The sequence below is a fragment of the Cheilinus undulatus genome, linkage group 3, assembly GCF_018320785.1.
Source record: "Cheilinus undulatus linkage group 3, ASM1832078v1, whole genome shotgun sequence".
NCBI lineage: Eukaryota > Metazoa > Chordata > Actinopteri > Labriformes > Labridae > Cheilinus > Cheilinus undulatus.
In genome coordinates this window covers 55,069,156-55,087,604 of record NC_054867.1, presented here as the reverse complement: position 1 = coordinate 55,087,604, position 18,449 = coordinate 55,069,156, and the positions used below count along the sequence as shown (strand labels likewise).

Sequence of the window (18,449 nt, the reverse complement as noted above, 5' to 3'; positions counted from 1 at the left end):
TCATCACAGATCTATTTTTGTTAGTCTCAGTCTAGTTTTAGTCATCACAGATCTATTTTTGTTAGTCTCAGTCTAGTTTTAGTCATCACAGATCTATTTTTGTTAGTCTCAGTCTAGTTTTAGTCATCACAGATCTATTTTTGTTAGTCTCAGTCTAGTTTTAGTCATCACAGATCTATTTTTGTTAGTCTTAGTCTAGTTTTTGTCGTCACAGATCTATTTTTGTTAGTCTCAGTCTAGTTTTAGTCATCACAGATCTATTTTTGTTAGTCTCAGTCTAGTTTTTGTCATCACAGATCTATTTTTGTTAGTCTCAGTCTAGTTTTTGTCATGGAATAAAGGCTGTCGATGAACATTTTTAGTCATAGTTTTAGTCGACGAAATAAACACAGCTTAGCTTCTCTTATTTAAGAGACTTTAGCAATGCAAATGACCAGTAAAGATCTATTTTATTAATCTATGTTAAGTACAATCAGATTGTGCATTCAGATAAAATTACTACCACTCCTAAATGCTAAACCCTTTATGTATTAGCTTCAAGCTAAAGCTGCAAGTTGCACCACCCGGCTTATCTGTTGAAATTTGAGTCACCAGAATAATTGGAACTGAACTATCGCTGGTGATTTTTGATAGTTATTTCACTAGAATTGCACATCCCTAATCTCTGCAGCATCAGTAATGGTCTAACTGCAACTTCTCAGAATTTACTGCACAGAAATCCACATTAAAATCCTGTTTGGGTTGTTCAGAGATCACAGCTTATAAAGAAGTTGACAGTCTTAAGAACAACAACAGTAGAAGTATAAATTATTAAGTGCATTTGTTTCCAGAGTATTTTCACTGCACTTGTTAGATTGTAAAGATATTAAGTGTCAGCCTCATCCTGAACCTGAAAATGCCTAAAAAGTCGAACTCTTCCTGTTTAACAGCCAGGTTATGGTCGCTTAATCTGCTTTATGCAACTGGCCTTTTGGATGTGACCACAGCCAGGCAAACATGTCGTTTCTGTGTGAAGTTTACACTTTGACCACGGGAAGCCGCTAAAGGAATCATCATTGGAGGTCTGCAATGGAAATGACCGATCTTTCATCCTTTATGGCAGTGGTTCTCACCTGGTCCAGCCTCAGGGCCCATCAGCATCTTACCTGACAAATCAAAACCCAAACTTTCACAATTTTCAACAGTGCACGTTAAGTAAATAAATGCAATGAAGATCTGGGATGGAACAGAATTTGTGACAGGAACAAGACACAGGACAAAAATGTTTTACAACCTCGTTTCCCCGTGATAACATATACATTTGAACCAGTTTTCCAGAGTTATTCTTGAGAAAGTGCTTCATTAACATGGTTAAAGTTATTCTTTGATTGCAACAAAGGAGATAAATGAGATGAAATATTGATAAAAAATTTAAAGGGGATATATTTTACCCTTTTAAGACAAGTTTATGTTGATCCCAAAACATGCCTGTGAAGTTTGTTGCTGTAAAAACACTCCAGTATTGAATTTTTGCATGTCTAAAAACCCCTCTCTAGCTTTAAATGTTAATGAGCTGTCTGACTCTGCCCCTGACCACACCCCTCTCAGGAAATGGATGTGGCACTCCTGATGTTACAATGTTACAGACACTTTTATCCAAAGTTAAGCTGGAAGCTGAAAGGAGGATCAGGAGAGGAAGGCGGAACTTTCCTCCAAGCGGGGAGGGCCAACCAAACCTGGGCGCGGGGCTAACTCCCCACATGACATCATGAGGGGGAAATCTGAGACCGGCTTGCTTTACCACACATTTTCTGAAAGGTGGAGAAAGAGAGGGAGGAAGGAAATGGATTTTTTTTGGTACTTGAGGGGATTGTGGACAGGGGCACGTTTTTGTTAGAAAGGCCTGAAAATGTAATTTTTGCATAATATGTCCCCTTTTATTTTACCCATTATCACAATAAAACAGTGAAATCCATGGTATGGTGGCACACTCTTCATAGACCTTTTCCACCATTTTTTTCCAGACACATTTGCGACCCATTGAAAACTGCTCTGTGACCCACTTTTGGGCCCTGATCCACCAGTTGAGAACCACTGCTTATGGCACATTCTTGTCTAAAATTTGAAAGTGATTTTATTATGCACTTAAAGATAACACAGAATCTAGAAACCAGATGTTTTTATTCCTGATGAAGGAATAAATCTTCTCCTATAATCATGTAGAAATAAAATCTCTGGATTTAAAGAAAACGAATGAAACCCTGAACTTTAATATCTGCTAGCGTTTTCCCCTGGTAGATAAATCTACTGGCTGTTTGACTCTAAACTGAACATTCTGGATCTGTTGTGACTTTTTCTTTAGCCTTAACCTGGAAACACTGAAAACCTGGATCTTTCAATTGAATTTTCTAAAGATGGCACCAGAGGAAAGATGAGACTAAAACACGATTTATCCTCTGGAAACCGTGATTATTCTAACTTTTGCCTGGCTCTGGTCATCTTTCTTCTGCGTGGTGTGGATCTGCTGGTGTTTCTCTTGTGTTTCATTTAAAGGCTTTTAACAGGACCTTCATCATCCTCCTCATCATCATGGACAGGATCATCGGCTCTGGGTTGTTTAGCTACAGCAGACAGAGGCCGGCTCCACAGACCTCCTCCTTCCCTCATAGACTAGTTTAAAATTCTCTTTAGCTGTAGATGAACTTTTCCTTTGTTCAGTGTTTCTTCCACAGTGTCTGTCTGCAGAGCTCCATCCAGGGTTTGCTCAGACCCAAGGAGCATCCTTGTCTATAGCCCAGAAATCACAATTTGACAATTTCTCCCAGGAATTAAGCAAACATACAAACAGCATGCTATCTGCCTGTTTGGGGTGGTCTGGTCTCCTCAGATTGAAGTGTTTAGGCAGCGAGTCTGCCGAAAGTAGACCTGCTGTGTATTTCTTTGTTCTTAATTTGGTGAGAAATAACAAGACAGATGAGTGATATTCAAATGGTACATGAGGGACAGAGAGAGATGAAGAGGGAAAAAAGACAAACTAAAATAAACTAGAAAAGCACTTGGAGAGTCAAAAGGCACAAAATCTGAGATAAAAAGCCAAACTTATAGTTCAAAAGGTCAAAACACAAAATTAGATGTTAAAATAATGCTTTTAAAAGGCAAATATATAAAAATAAAGTCACAAACATATTTTTAAAACCAAAATATGATGTGAAATTTAAAATGGTGCAACTAAAAGGTTAAAATATGATATAAAGTTTGAAATAATAACTTGAAAAGGTCAAAATATTCGATTAAAAGTCAAAATTATCAATTGAAAGGTAAAAATATGAGATATAAAGTCAATGTAAAAAAATTTCAAAGTCAAAATATGAGATTTAAGTCTGAATTATAAATTGAAAAAGCCAAAAATGAGTATAAAGTCAAAATTATAAGCTGAAAATGTCAAAATATGAGACAAAAAGTCAAAATAATAAATGTAAAAGGTAAAAATATAAAATAAAAGTCCAAATAATAGATTGAAGTCATAATCGTGCAATGCAAATTTGAAAATATGAACTGAAAACACAAATGAATTTCTTTTTATTTAGTTTTTTTTACTTTATATTTTATTTTTTTTTTTTTTTTTTTCTTTTTTTTTACATTTTTATGACTCAAAGATATTTCATATCATCAAGGTTAAGTTTACATTTTTAAACTGGCTGAACTCTGCAGACATCATATTTTAGGGCCATTATAATAAGAATATGATGTGATCTGGTGGGCCGGGTGTAACCATACCACGAGCCAGATTTGGCTCCTGGGCCTTGAGTTTTACGCCCCTGCCTTAGAGTCTCTTGTAGAAAACTCTCCAGACTTGAGCGCCCTGTCAGTGTGTCTAACTGTGAGTCTAACACCTCTGTCTGCTGCAGCTGCACCAACATGAGCTCAGGTAAGAGTAGAGGACTGTCAGTACGACAAACCATAGAACTAGAAGCAGAACAATCAAACAGAAACTGTAAAAGGCCTTTAGTACGTCTCTTTGTGTGTGTGTGTGTGTGAATCTGTGGAAGCGCTACCTTTGGAACTGCAACTTTAAACTCAGTGGTGATTTGTCTTGTAGTGATTTTTCTATAAATAGATGTGAGGTTTCTTTTTATAAATGTTTTCAAAGCCTAGACCAGTGTTACTCAACCCTACTCAACCAAAGAGCCAAACTGTTGAAAAATACCTTCATAAGAGCCACAATCTAAGTGGTGAAAAGCGGCAAAAATGGGTTAAAGTGGCATTAAAAGTGAGTTAAACATGGTTAAATGGTCAAAAAGTGGCAAAAACTGGGCGGAAAGGAGCAAAAATGGGGAGAAAAAGTGGAAAAGTGGGGTAAATTGGAAAAATGGGTGATAAGTGACAAAAAATGAGTTACAGGTGGCAAAAATAGTCCAAAAGCGGCAAAACTGTTGGGAAAAATGAGTGAAAGTGACTAAAATGGGTAAAAAGCAGCAAAGAGTGGCAAAAATGCGGGCAAAAATAGGAAAAAGTGGCATTTTTTAAATGTTGAAAAGGGCAAAAAGGAGAGATACAGGTGGCAAAAATGGCAAAAAAGAGAGATTCAGATGGCAAAAATGGTGAAAAGGAGTAAAACAAAAAAAGGAGATAAAAGTGGCAAAAATGGTACAAAAGGGAAAAAAAGAGAGAGAAGAGTGGCAAAAATGGTGAAAAAGGGCAAAAAGAGAGATACAGGTGGCAAAAATGGTGAAAAGGGGCAAAAAAGAGAGATACTAGTGGCAAAAATGGTGAAAAGGGCAAAAAAGGTAGATACATATGGCAAAAATGGTGAAAAGGGCAAAAAAGATAGATACATGTGGCAAAAATGGTGAAAAGGGCAAGAAAGAGATACTAGTGGCAAAAATGGTGAAAAGGGGTAAAAAAAAATGGAGACAAAAGTGGTGCAAATGTGGTACAAAAGTGGCAAAAAAGAGAGATAAGAGTGGCAAGAATGGTGAAAAAGGGCAAAAAAGAGATACTGGTGGCAAAAATGGTGAAAAGGGGCAAAAAAGAGAGAGAAGAATGGCAAAACTGGTGAAAAGGGGCAAAAAAGAGAGATACAGGTGGCAAAAACAAGTGCCAACAAGGGCCTAAAGCAGCAAAAATTGATTAAAGTTGCAAAAAAAAAGAAAAAAATTGCAAATAAGGGCAATGGAAATTTACAGATACAAATAATTAAGGTTGACAACTACAGCCTCCTGTTGTGGAAAACAAACTGATTAATGTGACTAGTAATGGGTCATTTTCAAGGTCGAAGTTTCCCTTTTTTATGGTCTACTCTGGAATAATGTTTCAGATTAAGACATTAAAGAGCCACAGTTCATCACAGAAGAGTTGAGTATCACTGGCCTGGATTAATGTTCTTTAAATCAGTGGTTCTCATCTGGTCTTTCCACCTTTCCACAGTTACATAAACTTTTTTTTTTTTTTTTTTTTTTTTTCCAGGCACAAATGTAAAATAAGAGATAAAACTGTGATTGATTGATCAATGAACAGATTAGTTTGTGGTTGGCTATAAAAGCTATGACTAAATGACTGCTTCAGCTCCAGTAGGCTGGTTTATTTTTCTCCTGTACGCTGACGTGTGTCTGATCTGGCTAGGAGTCTGGTCTGAAGGTGAATCACCCAGCATCCTTTGCAGTGCGTCTGAACGGAGCACAGGGAAAGATGACGGCCAAAGTCCACAGCCCCTCTGGAGCTCTGGAGGAGTGCGCCGTCACCGAGCTGGAAAAAGGTCCGCGTTTGTCGTAAAGGGAGGTCTAGAGCTCCCACAAAACCTGAGTCGTGGACATTTGTTGTTTCTGCACAGATAAAAAATACATCAAGCAGAAAAAGTCCTCTGTTTCATCCATGTCCTCCTGTTTGTCCTCCAGACAAATACGCCGTGCGCTTCATCCCCAGAGAGAACGGTATCCACACCATCGATGTCAAGTTTAACGGCTCCCACATACCAGGAAGTCCCTTCCAGGTCCGAGTCGGGGAACCAGGCCAGACTGGAGAGCCTGGTCTGGTGTCAGCATATGGAGCTGGACTGGAAAGAGGCACAACAGGTGAGTTACCTCTCTGTTCCCCTGACTCATGAGCTCCTAATGTACAACGAATGTAGAAAATAAGTTTGGTGTGATGCGGTCACATTTATGCCTCATAGAAAGGCCAAAAAACCATGTCCACTGACCTGATCCAGTCTTATTTCTGGATGTTATTCAAATATGACTCTGGTGGTGTCTACACCATTGTTTTTAAACTGCCTATCACTCTCCCATCCAAAACCAACATCACCAGCTCACTGATCTGAGAACACTTGACCACAAAGCCTGGTTCCATCTGGTCAGTGTGAATGCAAACCCAACATACTCGGCCCATTTCAAGAGCTTGTATTGGGATGTGAACCCATCCAAGCCCAAGATTTGGAAACCCATTTATTTCTTCAAAAACCACCGTACCCGTGCAGCACACACCAGAGTTTCTGCTACACTTTTTTGTCTCCTGCAGTCCTCAAGAATTCCAGTCATTTAAAACAACCACCGGACATTTGCTCTAACATTATTTTGCTGTATTTAACATCAGCTAAACACAACAACATATCTTCTAGGTAACACAAAACATAACATATAAGGATTCCATATTTACTTATCTGGTCATTGGCATATTTTCTGCCAGACATTTTGAATTGTAATATTTTCAGCTGTTGGACATCTGCCCTTGAATCTGGCCAAAGACCGGCAACTGCTGGTTAGTGGAAACCCTGACACAGACCCATTTCATTCTCCTAGCACCACGGTAGATGTGGAAGTAGGAAGAAGGTCATGGTTGACCAGTCTTTTTTCTTTTATCACTGTTGGCACTGCTAACCCATTTTCACCATGGTTTTTGCCACTTTAAGCCATTTCCGCGGTGGTTTTTGCCACTTTAAGCCATTTCACCATGGTTTTTGCCACTTAAAGCCATTGTCCACATGGTTTTAGCCACTTTAAGCCATTTTTACAGTGGCTTTAGCCATTTCATCATGTTTTTTGCCACTTTCAGCCATTTTCACAGTGGTTTTTGCCCATTTTCATGACTAAATTATCACTTTTATCCCAATTTTTTGCCAATTATAACCCATTTTTACCTCTTTGAACCCATTTTCACAATTTTATTGACACCTTTTACATTTTTTTGCTTCTTTGAACCCATTGTTGCCACTGTTAACCTTATTTTTGCCACCTTTTTTGCCACTTAGAATTCATTTTTTGTCAGTTTTTATTCATTTTTGCTGCTTTTGCCACTTATAACCCTCCTTTTGCCACTTAAAAACCATTTTCACCATGTTTTTTGCTACTTTTAACCCATTTTTGACACTGTTAACCCTTTACCTTCTGAGTCTAAAAATGGTGATTTGGACATATTTTCTATTATGGCTGTCAAATAGTCAGGAAATGCCCTAAGTCTGAGAGCTTTGGTCCCTTTTCCCAGGAGTACTTGAACTTGACTTTTCAACATCTGGTTAATGATTCTTGTACATTATATGGAAATGTCAGCAGTTTAAAAGAAGATAAACACAAAAACAGATTTGTTTTTCATGGCTTTTATGAGAAGAAATGTTGTTATTGCTCATGAAGTTTTGATTTGACATTTGAAATGTGAACCTATACATGTTTAGAACAATCAGCAGTCATTTTTGGAGTCTAGGACTCTGGGTGTGCAAAACAGTGCAAAAGATAACTATATACATAGGCCACAATTAGTGCAAATAAAGGTGGAAAAATTCATTCTCAACATTCTCAGTAACATATCGTTATTGCACATGACAGACACGCACAAATGCCACTAACGCTATTTTTTTAAAACAAACACCACTCTCGCTCGTTCTCCTTTTACTCTCTTCCTTCACTCTCCTTTCTCATTCGTCTTCTGCCAAAGCTGCCGTTTCTGCGGGGCTGTTCGACATTACCGTAATATATATACCACACATCATATATTGCCGGAAAGCACAGATTCTCAGCTCTCTGTCAGCATTGGAATTTTTTAGATTGAGCAAACTTTCCAGGAGTTAAAGTGTTTAGAATCTGTGTAGCAGTGTCACGATACTTCTGGTGTTTTGCTATGAATGCCCATGTCATATGGTTGTGAGTACCGTAATGAACCATATATGTGCGCATGCCCACAATTCTCAGCTTTCCACACCATTGGAATTTTTCTGATCAGATAAAACCTTGACAGAGTTACGGTAATAATACTCCAGACATATAAAATACAGCGCCAGGTCAGTAGGTAAAGGGTTAACACAATGTTGCCATTTTTTGCCGTCTTTAACCCATTTTATTCATCATTTCCCAATTATTTCATTTATTTTTTTCATCCTTATGTCTGACATTACTTTCTAAATTGTTTAGCTCTATTTTCACATCCATAGTGTTAAGGTTATATTGTACTACAGTTTTAACTGATAACAATCATTTTTGTTGCTCTGAAAAGATTAATTTTTATTCTGGTTGAAAGTAAATCTTGGTTATCACAGCCTAAATTTACAGTGATCTGTGTTTTTTCTTATCTCCATGGCCCCCCATTTCCAGGGCCCCTTTATCCCCTCTTATGGGGGGCCTTTATGTAAGGAGGCCCTTAACTAAAGGCTCCCACCGCTTTTATAACTGTTTGTGGTTCTAAATCCAAGTTTCTGAATCTTGCAGGTACTCAGTCAGAGTTCATCATTAACAACACTAAAGCAGGCCCCGGGGCCCTGGGCGTAACCATCGAGGGTCCGTCCAAAGTGAAGATGGACTGTCAGGAGATCCCAGAGGGCTACAAGGTGCAGTACACGCCCATGGCACCTGGAAACTACCAGATCAGCATCAAATATGGAGGGCCCAACCACATCAGTGGCAGTCCCTTTAAGGCCACAGTCACAGGTAAAGGAATTATGGGAAATGTAGTGAAGTGATATGAAAGTACCCACTTCCTCTGTGTATTTAAAGTTTTCACAGCCACTATAATAATCCTTCTTAGAAATAATTTAACTGTTTTCATTCCTTCCCCAGGTCCTCGTCTGGTCAATGTGACCAACGCCAGCGAAACTTCGACACTAACGGTTGATCCGGCTTTAAGGGCATCCAGCAGCAGCTTCACTCAGTGTGCCATGCCACGGCCAGGCGAGTCTGACGCCAGCAAGGTCCAGAGCCGAGGCCCCGGACTCAGCAAGGCCTTTGTGGGCCAGAGGAGCAGCTTCTCTGTCGACTGCAGCAAGGCGGGTAAGACTTCAACCTCACACTATGACCTGGATACTGGTCTGCTGTCGACTACGTATACGGACTGCTCTGGTCCTCCATTTTTAACATGTTCTAAAGTGACATTTCCAGACTGACTTTACTGCTGTGTAGGTTATCCCAACAAGTTTTCAACAGTAAAACAGCTGTTTACAGCACACGACGGATGGAGGCAAATTTAGCTGGCTATCATAGAAATGTAACTTCTAGCTACATTTGGATTGATCAGTGAATTATTCTATATTGGTTGTTTTCTATCACATGATCCCAAATGTCTGTGAGGGGTTAGGAATTCGGGACAGCCGTAATTGAATGTGAATGGAGCAAAGTTAGTACTTTACAGCTCTAAACGGACCCTTACGCTGCAATGATCATCTGAAAATTACTGAATGTATTGAATATGATTCCTACACTTCACAAAATAGGGATTCTAAAGATTTACCTGGTGTGGAGGTGATCAGTATCACAGTTTTTCCCAGTCCTGCTGACCTCCTAGCGTCATCTAGCCAGATAAAGGGGAACTAGAGTCCAGTTTTAACTGAAATAGTGATATACTATCAACTGAAAAAAAAAAAACGTATAAACACTGGGTGAAAACTGGCAAAAATGTGGAGAAAGGTGGCAATAAAGGATTGAAGTGGTAATGAAAATAAGTTACAGGTGGCAAAAATGGGCAAAAAGGGCACAAAGTGGTAAAAATGGGCAAAAAGGGGAAAAAACTGGCATAAAATGACAACCACTGCATGAAAATAGGCAAAAATGTGGAGAAAAGTGGTAATAAAGGGTAGAATTGGCAAAAATGGGTGAAGAGTGATAAAAACATTAGTTACCAGTGGCAAAATGGTCAAAAAGCGGCAAATATGTAGCAAAAAAATGAGTGAAAAGTGACTGAAATGGGCAAAAAGCAGGACATACGTGGCAAAATTTTGAAAAAAAGTAGCAAAAATTTATAAAAAGGGGAAAAAACATGTAAAAGGGGCAAAAAATGCAAATAAGGGCAATAGAGATACACTGACAAAGAATAAAATTAAAGCCTACTGTATAAGTGTGGGATACAACCTGAATAATGTGACCTGCAATGGATAATTTCTGAGGTCAAAGTTTCTTTTTTCAAGGTTTCTGGGGGAATAATATTTGAAATTAAGACATAAAAGAGCCACAAATCATCACAAAAGAGCCACATGAGACTCTACAGCCACGCGTTGAGTATCACTGCGCTAAAGCATGCCGTCTGTTGTTTAAACATTTAGAAAAATTCTCTGTTAAAACCTGATTCAGTGTTTGGTTTCTCATCCTCATTGTTCCACCTGTCTTCCAGGTAAGAACATGCTCCTGGTGGGCGTCCACGGCCCTCAGGTCCCCTGCGAGGAGGTCCTGGTCAAACACCTGGGTAACCTGCAGTACAACGTTAGCTACATCCTGAAGGAGCGAGGAAACTACATCCTGGTGGTAAAGTGGGGCGAGGACCACATCCCAGGCTCCCCTTTCCACGTCACCGTCCCATGATGCACCGGCTGGCACTCCTCTTGCTTCATTTTGAATCCCTGTTTGAGAGGACAAATGAGCAGCGCTGCAAAGGACTGTCCCAATAACACTTGCTTCATAACGCTTTCCGTGCTAATGCTTTCAAATCAGAATGCTGGACTTTGACGAGTAGCACAGCCTTTCAAACGGCCCTTTAAAAACAGTCGAGACAAAACGACCACAGCTGAGAATGTATTACGTTAGATAAACGCAGTGAATCAGGGAGGGGAGGTGGACGGAGTGGTGCATGAGATCATTTGGTCTAAAGATGTCATTTTCACCCCATATTTTCCAATGGCATATTTTGCACTTGACGATAGTTTCAAAAAAATAAGTAAATAAATAAAGATTGCTGGGTTTGCATGAGTTATAAAAACGATGGTTTGGATTTGGTGGAGCTAAACCTTTCAGTGCTCACATTTTAAAAATAACCAGAATTACGAGGCACTTTTGAGGCTCATATTTTAAAAGTAAGGGGGACATTTTCCTGGATTTTTACGGTGTTTGGGTGTGAAAAGGCAGCCAAAGGACCAGCTGAGTTCTTGGGTTGTCTTTCAAAGGGAACCAGCCAAAATAAAGACCAAATCTGTGCAGCTCTTCAAAGATTCACAGCGTTGTCAAACATCTCATCATGACGGGAAAACTGGACGTCTTTGTGTGCCCATTGTTTGATGTTTTAGGATGATGACTGGTTCAGATTAGCTGAAACAGGAAGTGTCTAACTGTACACAACTACTGATGTGTGTTATTGATTTTTGCTCTTGAATGTTGCTTCCCAGGATCTCATTAAAGTTCATGATGTTGCCAAAATAAGTCAGTGACTGTTAAAGCTGCCTTCACACTACTGAATCCTGCACTGTACAACAGACTACTCAGAGTGGTGGGTTCAATGCTGTTTCCTGTTGTCCTTCCAGCTGTGTTTTCACATGAATAGATCTGACCTTTAACCCTTTGGCTCATTTTTGATCCGTTCAAATTTAACCAAAGTCTTTCATTCGTCATTTCTCCACCAGTGAGCCTCTAAAGTAAAACAATAAATCTGATGAATATCAGAACTGAGCTGCAGATTGGAGGTCAGATTTCTGGTTTGTGTGTAAATCCTGTAGAAGTCAGGATGAATCTGTCTGTCTCTAGCTGTTTCCTAATCATTGCAACTTTTGATACTTAAGGGATAAGTGGATTTTTGTAAGGGGAAATAAATAAATTCTCATTTTGTATTTGGGAATGGGTGTTTTAATGTGACACTAAAACATGAGATGATGTACATTTGATAATTAAAAACAACTGGAGGTAAGAATTTGATCAGAATGTCATTTATTGATGCAGATTTTTCTTGATCCTAACGATTGAGTGAGTTATCTAATGAGGAATATTTAATGCAAGTATTTTTTAAATCAGGGGTGTCAAACTCAAGGCCCGGGGGCCAAATCCGACCCATGGTGCAGTTATACCCGGCTCACCAGATCATATGATAATTTTATTAGAACTGGCCCACCAGTATGAGGTTTGCAGATTTCTTCCAGTATAAAAATGTAAACTTGATGATTGAAAAAATCATTTTTAAGTCATATGAATAAGAAAGAGTAAAGACTTAAAATAATTTGATAAAAAGTCAGGAATGTTGGAAAAGAAATTTGTATTTTCATTTCATATTTTCAATTTAGCATCTCAAAATTATGACTTAATGCTTTGACATTTTCAAATCATAAATTTGACTTTTTAATCTCATATTTTGACCATTTAGATTCATTATTTTAAATTTTAAGACATACTTTGGTATTTTCAACTTCTAACTCTGACTTTAAATCCCAAATATTGACATTTTTTATTTAAAATCTAAAACTTTTATCTCATATCTTGAACTTTAAAACTCATAGTTTGATTTTTTTTCTCATAACTTGACATTTAAAGTTAGTGATTAAGAATTTGTTTTCTTTAAAGATTTATTTTGGGGGCTTTTTTGTCATTAGATAGAGGAGGACAGTGGTTAGACTCGGAAACAGGGAAGAGATATACAGGAAATGGTGCCACAGATAGATTCAAACTCAGGCCGGGCGTACACGGTGCACGCCTTAACCACTGGACTATCGGCCCACCCTGATTTAGAGTTTTATGTTATATTTTGACCTTTGAAACTCTTGATTTTGAACTTTATCTCATATTTTTACCTTTTTAATGCATTATTTTGTTTTATTTCTCATATTTTGAGCTTTTCAAATCCTAACTTTGACTTGTAATCCCAAATATTGACCTTTTAGATTCACGATTTAAATTTTTAAGGTGTATTTTAATATTTTCAACTTCTAACTCTGACTTTAAATCCCAAATATTGACCTTTTAGGTTCACAATTTAAATTTTTAAGACGTATTTTGGTATTTTCAACTTCTAACTCTGACTTTAAATCCCAAATATTGACATTTTTTATTTAAAATCTAAAAACTTTATCTCATATCTTGAACTTTAAAACTCAAAATTTAATTTTTTCTCATAACGTGACATTTAAAATGAATGATTTAGAGTTTTTTACATATATTTATTTGTGGGGCTTTTTTGTGCCTTTATTAGATAGAGGAGACTGTGGATGGACTACATAGTGCGCGCCTTAACCACTTGACTATTGGCACACCTTGATTTAGAGTTTTATCCTATATTTTGACCTTTAGAACTCTTGATTTCGAACTTTATCTCATATTTTCACCTTTTTAACTCATTTTGTTTTATTTCTCATATTTTGAACTTTTCAAATCCTAACTTTGACTTTTAACCCCAAATGTTGACCTTTTCTATTCAAAATTCTACATTTATCTTATCATTTCACTTTTTAAATTCATGTTTTTTTTTTAACATTATCTCATATTTTGACATTTAGAGCTCACAGTTTTTAATTTTTTCCAGCATTTTATTTTTTAAAAGTCACGTTTTTTTTTTATTTGTGACTTTTTTTAGTCTCAAAATCATTTGTCATCAATGTTAAGTTTTTTTTTCCTATAATTTGTTTCTGGTGAAGGTGAGGTTGACACCTTATGGGAAACTTTGACCCTGTTAGGCCCTCAGGTTAGACCCAAATTCACAAACAGGCCCCTGCTGTGATTGACATCCCTGCTTTAAGCAAACATTACAGTTTTAACGTCCTAATGTACTCACCCAGTGGAGGAAGCAATAATATCATTGACTTAAACCAGGGTGGATGATAAATTAACCCCAAAAGGTCAAATAGTCCACTGTTGATGTACTATTCTTGCGGGAACTCGCAGTTCTCCCGTGATCTTACTCGCCCTCCGTTGGACCAAACCTGCGGTGCAGTCGTCCCATGTGGGAACTGTAGGTGAGAGGGCCCTACACATTTTTGGCTCAACTTCTCAGGACTAAAATTAGACCAAATCATGGATAGTGTCGTTTATGTTGAAAGGAATAAACAGCTTTGGTTTGTGCATTATAACTACAATTTTCCTTCTCTAACAGGGATGTCAAACTCAAGGCCCGGGGGCCAAATCTGGCCTATGGATGGATTACATCTGGCCTGCAAGATAATATATTTGTACTAGATCAAAACTGTAATTTCAGCTGAAATTGCGTGGGGATGCTGAGAGCTGAATTGTGGAAGAACAGCTGAAAATAGCATAAAATGGCATAAAAATAGCTGAAAATGGCATTCAATAGCTCAAAAAGGATAAAAACAGCTGAAAGTAGCCTTGAAATAGCTGAAAAGTAGCTGATTTTGGCCCAAAAGTAGCTGAAAATTGCATTCAATGGCTGAAAAGCATAGAAATAGCATGAAAATAGATATATTTTAAAAATTATAGAAGTTAGAAATGAGAAAAGTCATGGCAGTCAAATGATAAAGAAACAGAATTTTTAAAAGTTTAAATGGTGTCGACAAGACAAAGTATGAAGGAGGAGATAGCCGGTGCAGAAGAAGAATAATAAACAAAATGGCCGACGCATGTTTTTATTTCATCTTTTTAATTTTGCATCTCATGATTACAACTCAAACTTTTGATTTTGACTTTTCATGTCATACTTTGATCTTTTCAACTGATAATTTGGATTTTATATATCACATTTTAATCTTTTAGATTCCCAATTTTAAATTTCAAGTCATATTTTGACTTTTAAACTAATGATTTCAGTTTTTTCTCGTATTTTGACATTTTAAATTATTTTTTAAAACTTCTTATATAATATTTTGACCTTTTAAACTCAATTTTTGAATTAAAGTCAGATTTTTAAGTCATCATATTGAATTCTCGCTCATATTTTGACATTTTTAACTCCTAATTTTGGCTTTTTTATCCCATATTTTGACCCATCAGACTCAAAATTTAAAATTTGAAGTCATATTTTGACTTTTAAACTCATGATTTCAATTCTTACTCATATTTTGACATTTCAAATCATTTTTTTACATTTTATTTCATATTTTGACCTTTTAAACTCCCAATTTTTAAATTAAAGTCAGATTTTTAACTTTTTAAGTCATCATTTTGAATTCTAGCTCATATTTTGACATGTTTAACTCCTGTCTTTGGCTTTTTAATCCCATATTTTGACCTGTCAGACTCACAATTTAAACTTTTAAGTCATTTTTTGACTTTTAAACTCATGATTTCAAATTTGATTTCATATTTTGACCTTTTAAAACTTGTGATTTCAACTTTCTCCTCATATGTTTGCTCTTTAAAAACATTATTTTTCTGTTTTTAATATCGTGTTCTGATCTTATGAACTAATAAGTTGGAACTTTTATCTCAGATTTGAGCCTTTAAACTTATCACTTATACTTTTTTGAATTTCCAAATGATTTATCATCAGTGCTTTTTTCATGTTTTATTGCTGGTGAAAATGAGGCTGACAGTTCTGGTTAAATGCTGACCCTGCTGGGCTCTCAGGTTAGACCTAAATCCAGAATCCGGCCCCTGCTTGGACTGAGTTTGGCACCCCCGCTCTATAATCTGGCACCTCTTTCTTTGTTCCTCTTCTTCATCCTGTTTCATCAGACCTGCAGAAAGCCTTCTCCTGCAGACATGGACTCTCAGAGCTGAAATAAATCACTTCATGCCGAGCTTCTGTGTGTGTTTTTAAACTGTGGTGACTCAGGAATGTGAATGTTCTTCTCTTAAAGGTCATCGATGATTTGATCGTCTATTTTAAACTGTTTTGAATAGGTGTGAGCGTTCCTGCTCTGGTTTGAACTCCGCCCATTTCTGATTCACCAAACAAACCAGGAAACAAAATCTGTTTTGGTTTCGGCTCTGAGGCGAGCTCACAGTCTGTGAGGGGCGGATGATAAGATCATTCTTCAAACGGTGGATTTACTTCCCTCAAAGACACAACTCAAAGTGAAAGTAAGTCTGAGGAACTTTGTAGAAGGAAGTGGAGAAGCTTTGTAAGAAAATGTCTCTGCAGTCTGAACAGGATCTCCTTTGCTCCGTCTGTCATGAAGTCTTCAGAGATCCAGTCTTCCTGGCATGCACCCACAGCTTCTGTAAAGCTTGTCTGCAGCGATGGTGGCAAGAGAAACAAATCCAGAACTGTCCGGTTTGTAAGGAAATCTCCCTCCAGAGTGATCCACCCTCTAACTTAGTCCTCAAGAACCTGTGTGAGGCCTTCTTACTGGAGAGGGAGCAGAGAGCCTCAGCCAAGTCTACGGCCATCTGCAGTCAGCACTCCAAGAAGCTCCGCCTCTTCTGCCTGGAGCATCAGGAGCCAGTGTGTGTCATCTGTCGAGATTCAAAAACACACAGCGACCACAAATTCAGACCGATCGATGAAGCCGCACATGATCTCAGAGAGGAGCTGCAGAAGTCTCTGGAGCCCGTCCAAGAAAAACTGAAGACCTTTGAACAAGTCAAAGCAAACTGTGACCAAACAGCGGAGTACATCCAAGTCCAGGCCAGAAACACAGCCAGTCAGATTAAGGAGCACTTCAGGAAGCTTCACCAGTTTCTACAAGAGGAAGAGGAGGCCAGGACCTCTGCTCTGAGGCAGGAAGTGAGGCAGAAGAGTGAGAGGATGCAGGGAAAGATAGAAGCTCTGAGCAGAGAGATAGCTGCTCTGTCAGACACAGTCAGAGCCACAGAGGAGGAACTCAGAGCCGACGACATCTCCTTCCTGCAGAACTACAAGGCTGCAGTGCAGAGAGTCCAGCAGTGCCCCCTGCTGGACGATCCAGAGCTGGTCTCAGGAGCTCTGGTAGATGAGGCCAAACACCTGGGCAACCTGAGCTTCAACATCTGGACCAAGATGAAGGAGAGGATCTCCTACACTCCTGTGATTCTGGATCCCAACTCTGCACATCCAGACCTCTTCCTGTCTGACGATCTGACCAGTGTGGGATTCAAAGGGAGACAGAAGCTTCCAGATAACCCAGAAAGGTTCGACTACTTCCCCATCGTTGTTGGCTCCGAGGGCTTTCATTCAGGGTCTCACAGCTGGGACGTCCAGGTTGGAGACAGCAGCGACTGGAAGATTGGAGTGTTAACAGAATCAGCACAAAGGAAGGGAGAGCCGCCCTCCGGGCTCTGGAGAGTAGGGCTCTTCAACGGGGAATATTCAGCACGCTCGCTGCCGGAGTTCTCCACGCTTCTGTTGTTGAGGAAGAAGCTCCAGAAAATCCGAGTTCATCTGGACTGGGATAAAGGAAAGCTGTCCTTCTGTGATCCTGATTCAGACACCCAAATTTACACTTTTACACACACTTTCACTGAGAGGCTGTTTCCATACTTCAGCAATCTGAAGGAAGCCTCACTGAAGGTCTTACCAGTGAAGCACCAGTAAACCCAGCAGGTAGACGGGTGCACCACAGAAACGACACGTTTAGGACACGACCATTAGGGACTGATTCCACAGTCAGAGCTGCTGGCCTGGCTAATTATCATGACAAAATAGTTTTCATGAGTATTTGAGAAGCAACAGTAGGTTACGGCTGACAGGGGAGAGGAAACCTGACACCCCACATCCTGTTTCTAGTATCTGTAGCATGGACATTTGTCACATTCATCTGAGGAAGCTCCCATTACGACTTTTCAGAGGAATGATCTGTCTGTCACATGCATGACCAGCCAATCAGGGCAACAAGACAAAATGAGGTTGTGTGCATGCGTAGACGGTCAGGAGACCATCTTCTCTACTAAGACAAGCTTTCAGTGTTTACACTCTTATTTTGAAAAGAAATGTAGTCCAGTTCAGATTGAACTTCCTGTTTCCTACAGCTACATCTGAGCTAATGGCTAACGCGGCAGCAGCCGCAGCAGCTCTTATTTTAACCCTATAAATCCCAGTATGTACTGGGAAAGCACATTTTGCATTACTGAATAAACACAAAAGATAATGCTATTGGAAAAATTTAAACCGCTTCTAAATCTGCCTTAAAAAAATGCCTTTAATGAAACAATACCTTTAATTAAAAACCACCTTAAATTAAAACCTGCCTTTAATTAAAATCTAACTTTAATTAAAACCTGCCTTAAATTAAAATCTACCTTTAATTAAAAAACACCTTTAATTAAAACCTGCCTTAAATTAAAATCTACCTTTAATTAAAAAACACCTTTAATTAAAACCTGCTTTTAATTAAAATCTACCTTTAATTAAAACCTGCCTTTAATAAAAATCTACCTTTAATTAAAATCTACCTTTAATTAAAAAACACCTTTAATTAAAATCTACCTTTAATTAAAAGC

The 18,449-nt window shown here is 38.4% G+C and overlaps 2 protein-coding genes across 3 annotated transcripts in view; both read left to right on the top strand.

The window, feature by feature from the left end:
- LOC121507362 (filamin-B) overlaps nucleotides 1–12,051 on the top strand; it is a 135,323-nt gene extending 123,272 nt beyond the window's left edge. For both annotated transcript variants that reach the window (XM_041783659.1, XM_041783658.1), the window contains 5 exons: nucleotides 5,602–5,734; nucleotides 5,874–6,050; nucleotides 8,670–8,888; nucleotides 9,018–9,227; nucleotides 10,561–12,051. In XM_041783659.1, coding sequence (XP_041639593.1) covers nucleotides 5,602–5,734; nucleotides 5,874–6,050; nucleotides 8,670–8,888; nucleotides 9,018–9,227; nucleotides 10,561–10,748 — 927 coding nt within the window. In that variant the 3' untranslated portion in view covers nucleotides 10,749–12,051. The remainder of the gene's footprint in view (nucleotides 1–5,601; nucleotides 5,735–5,873; nucleotides 6,051–8,669; nucleotides 8,889–9,017; nucleotides 9,228–10,560) is intronic.
- Nucleotides 12,052–15,979: 3,928 nt separating this feature from the next.
- On the top strand, nucleotides 15,980–18,226 carry LOC121507144 (nuclear factor 7, ovary-like). The gene has a single exon (XM_041783327.1). It carries the CDS (start codon nucleotides 16,162–16,164, stop codon nucleotides 17,542–17,544), a length of 1,383 nt encoding a protein of 460 aa, XP_041639261.1. The 5' UTR covers nucleotides 15,980–16,161; the 3' UTR covers nucleotides 17,545–18,226.
- The last annotated feature ends 223 nt before the right edge of the window (nucleotides 18,227–18,449 follow it).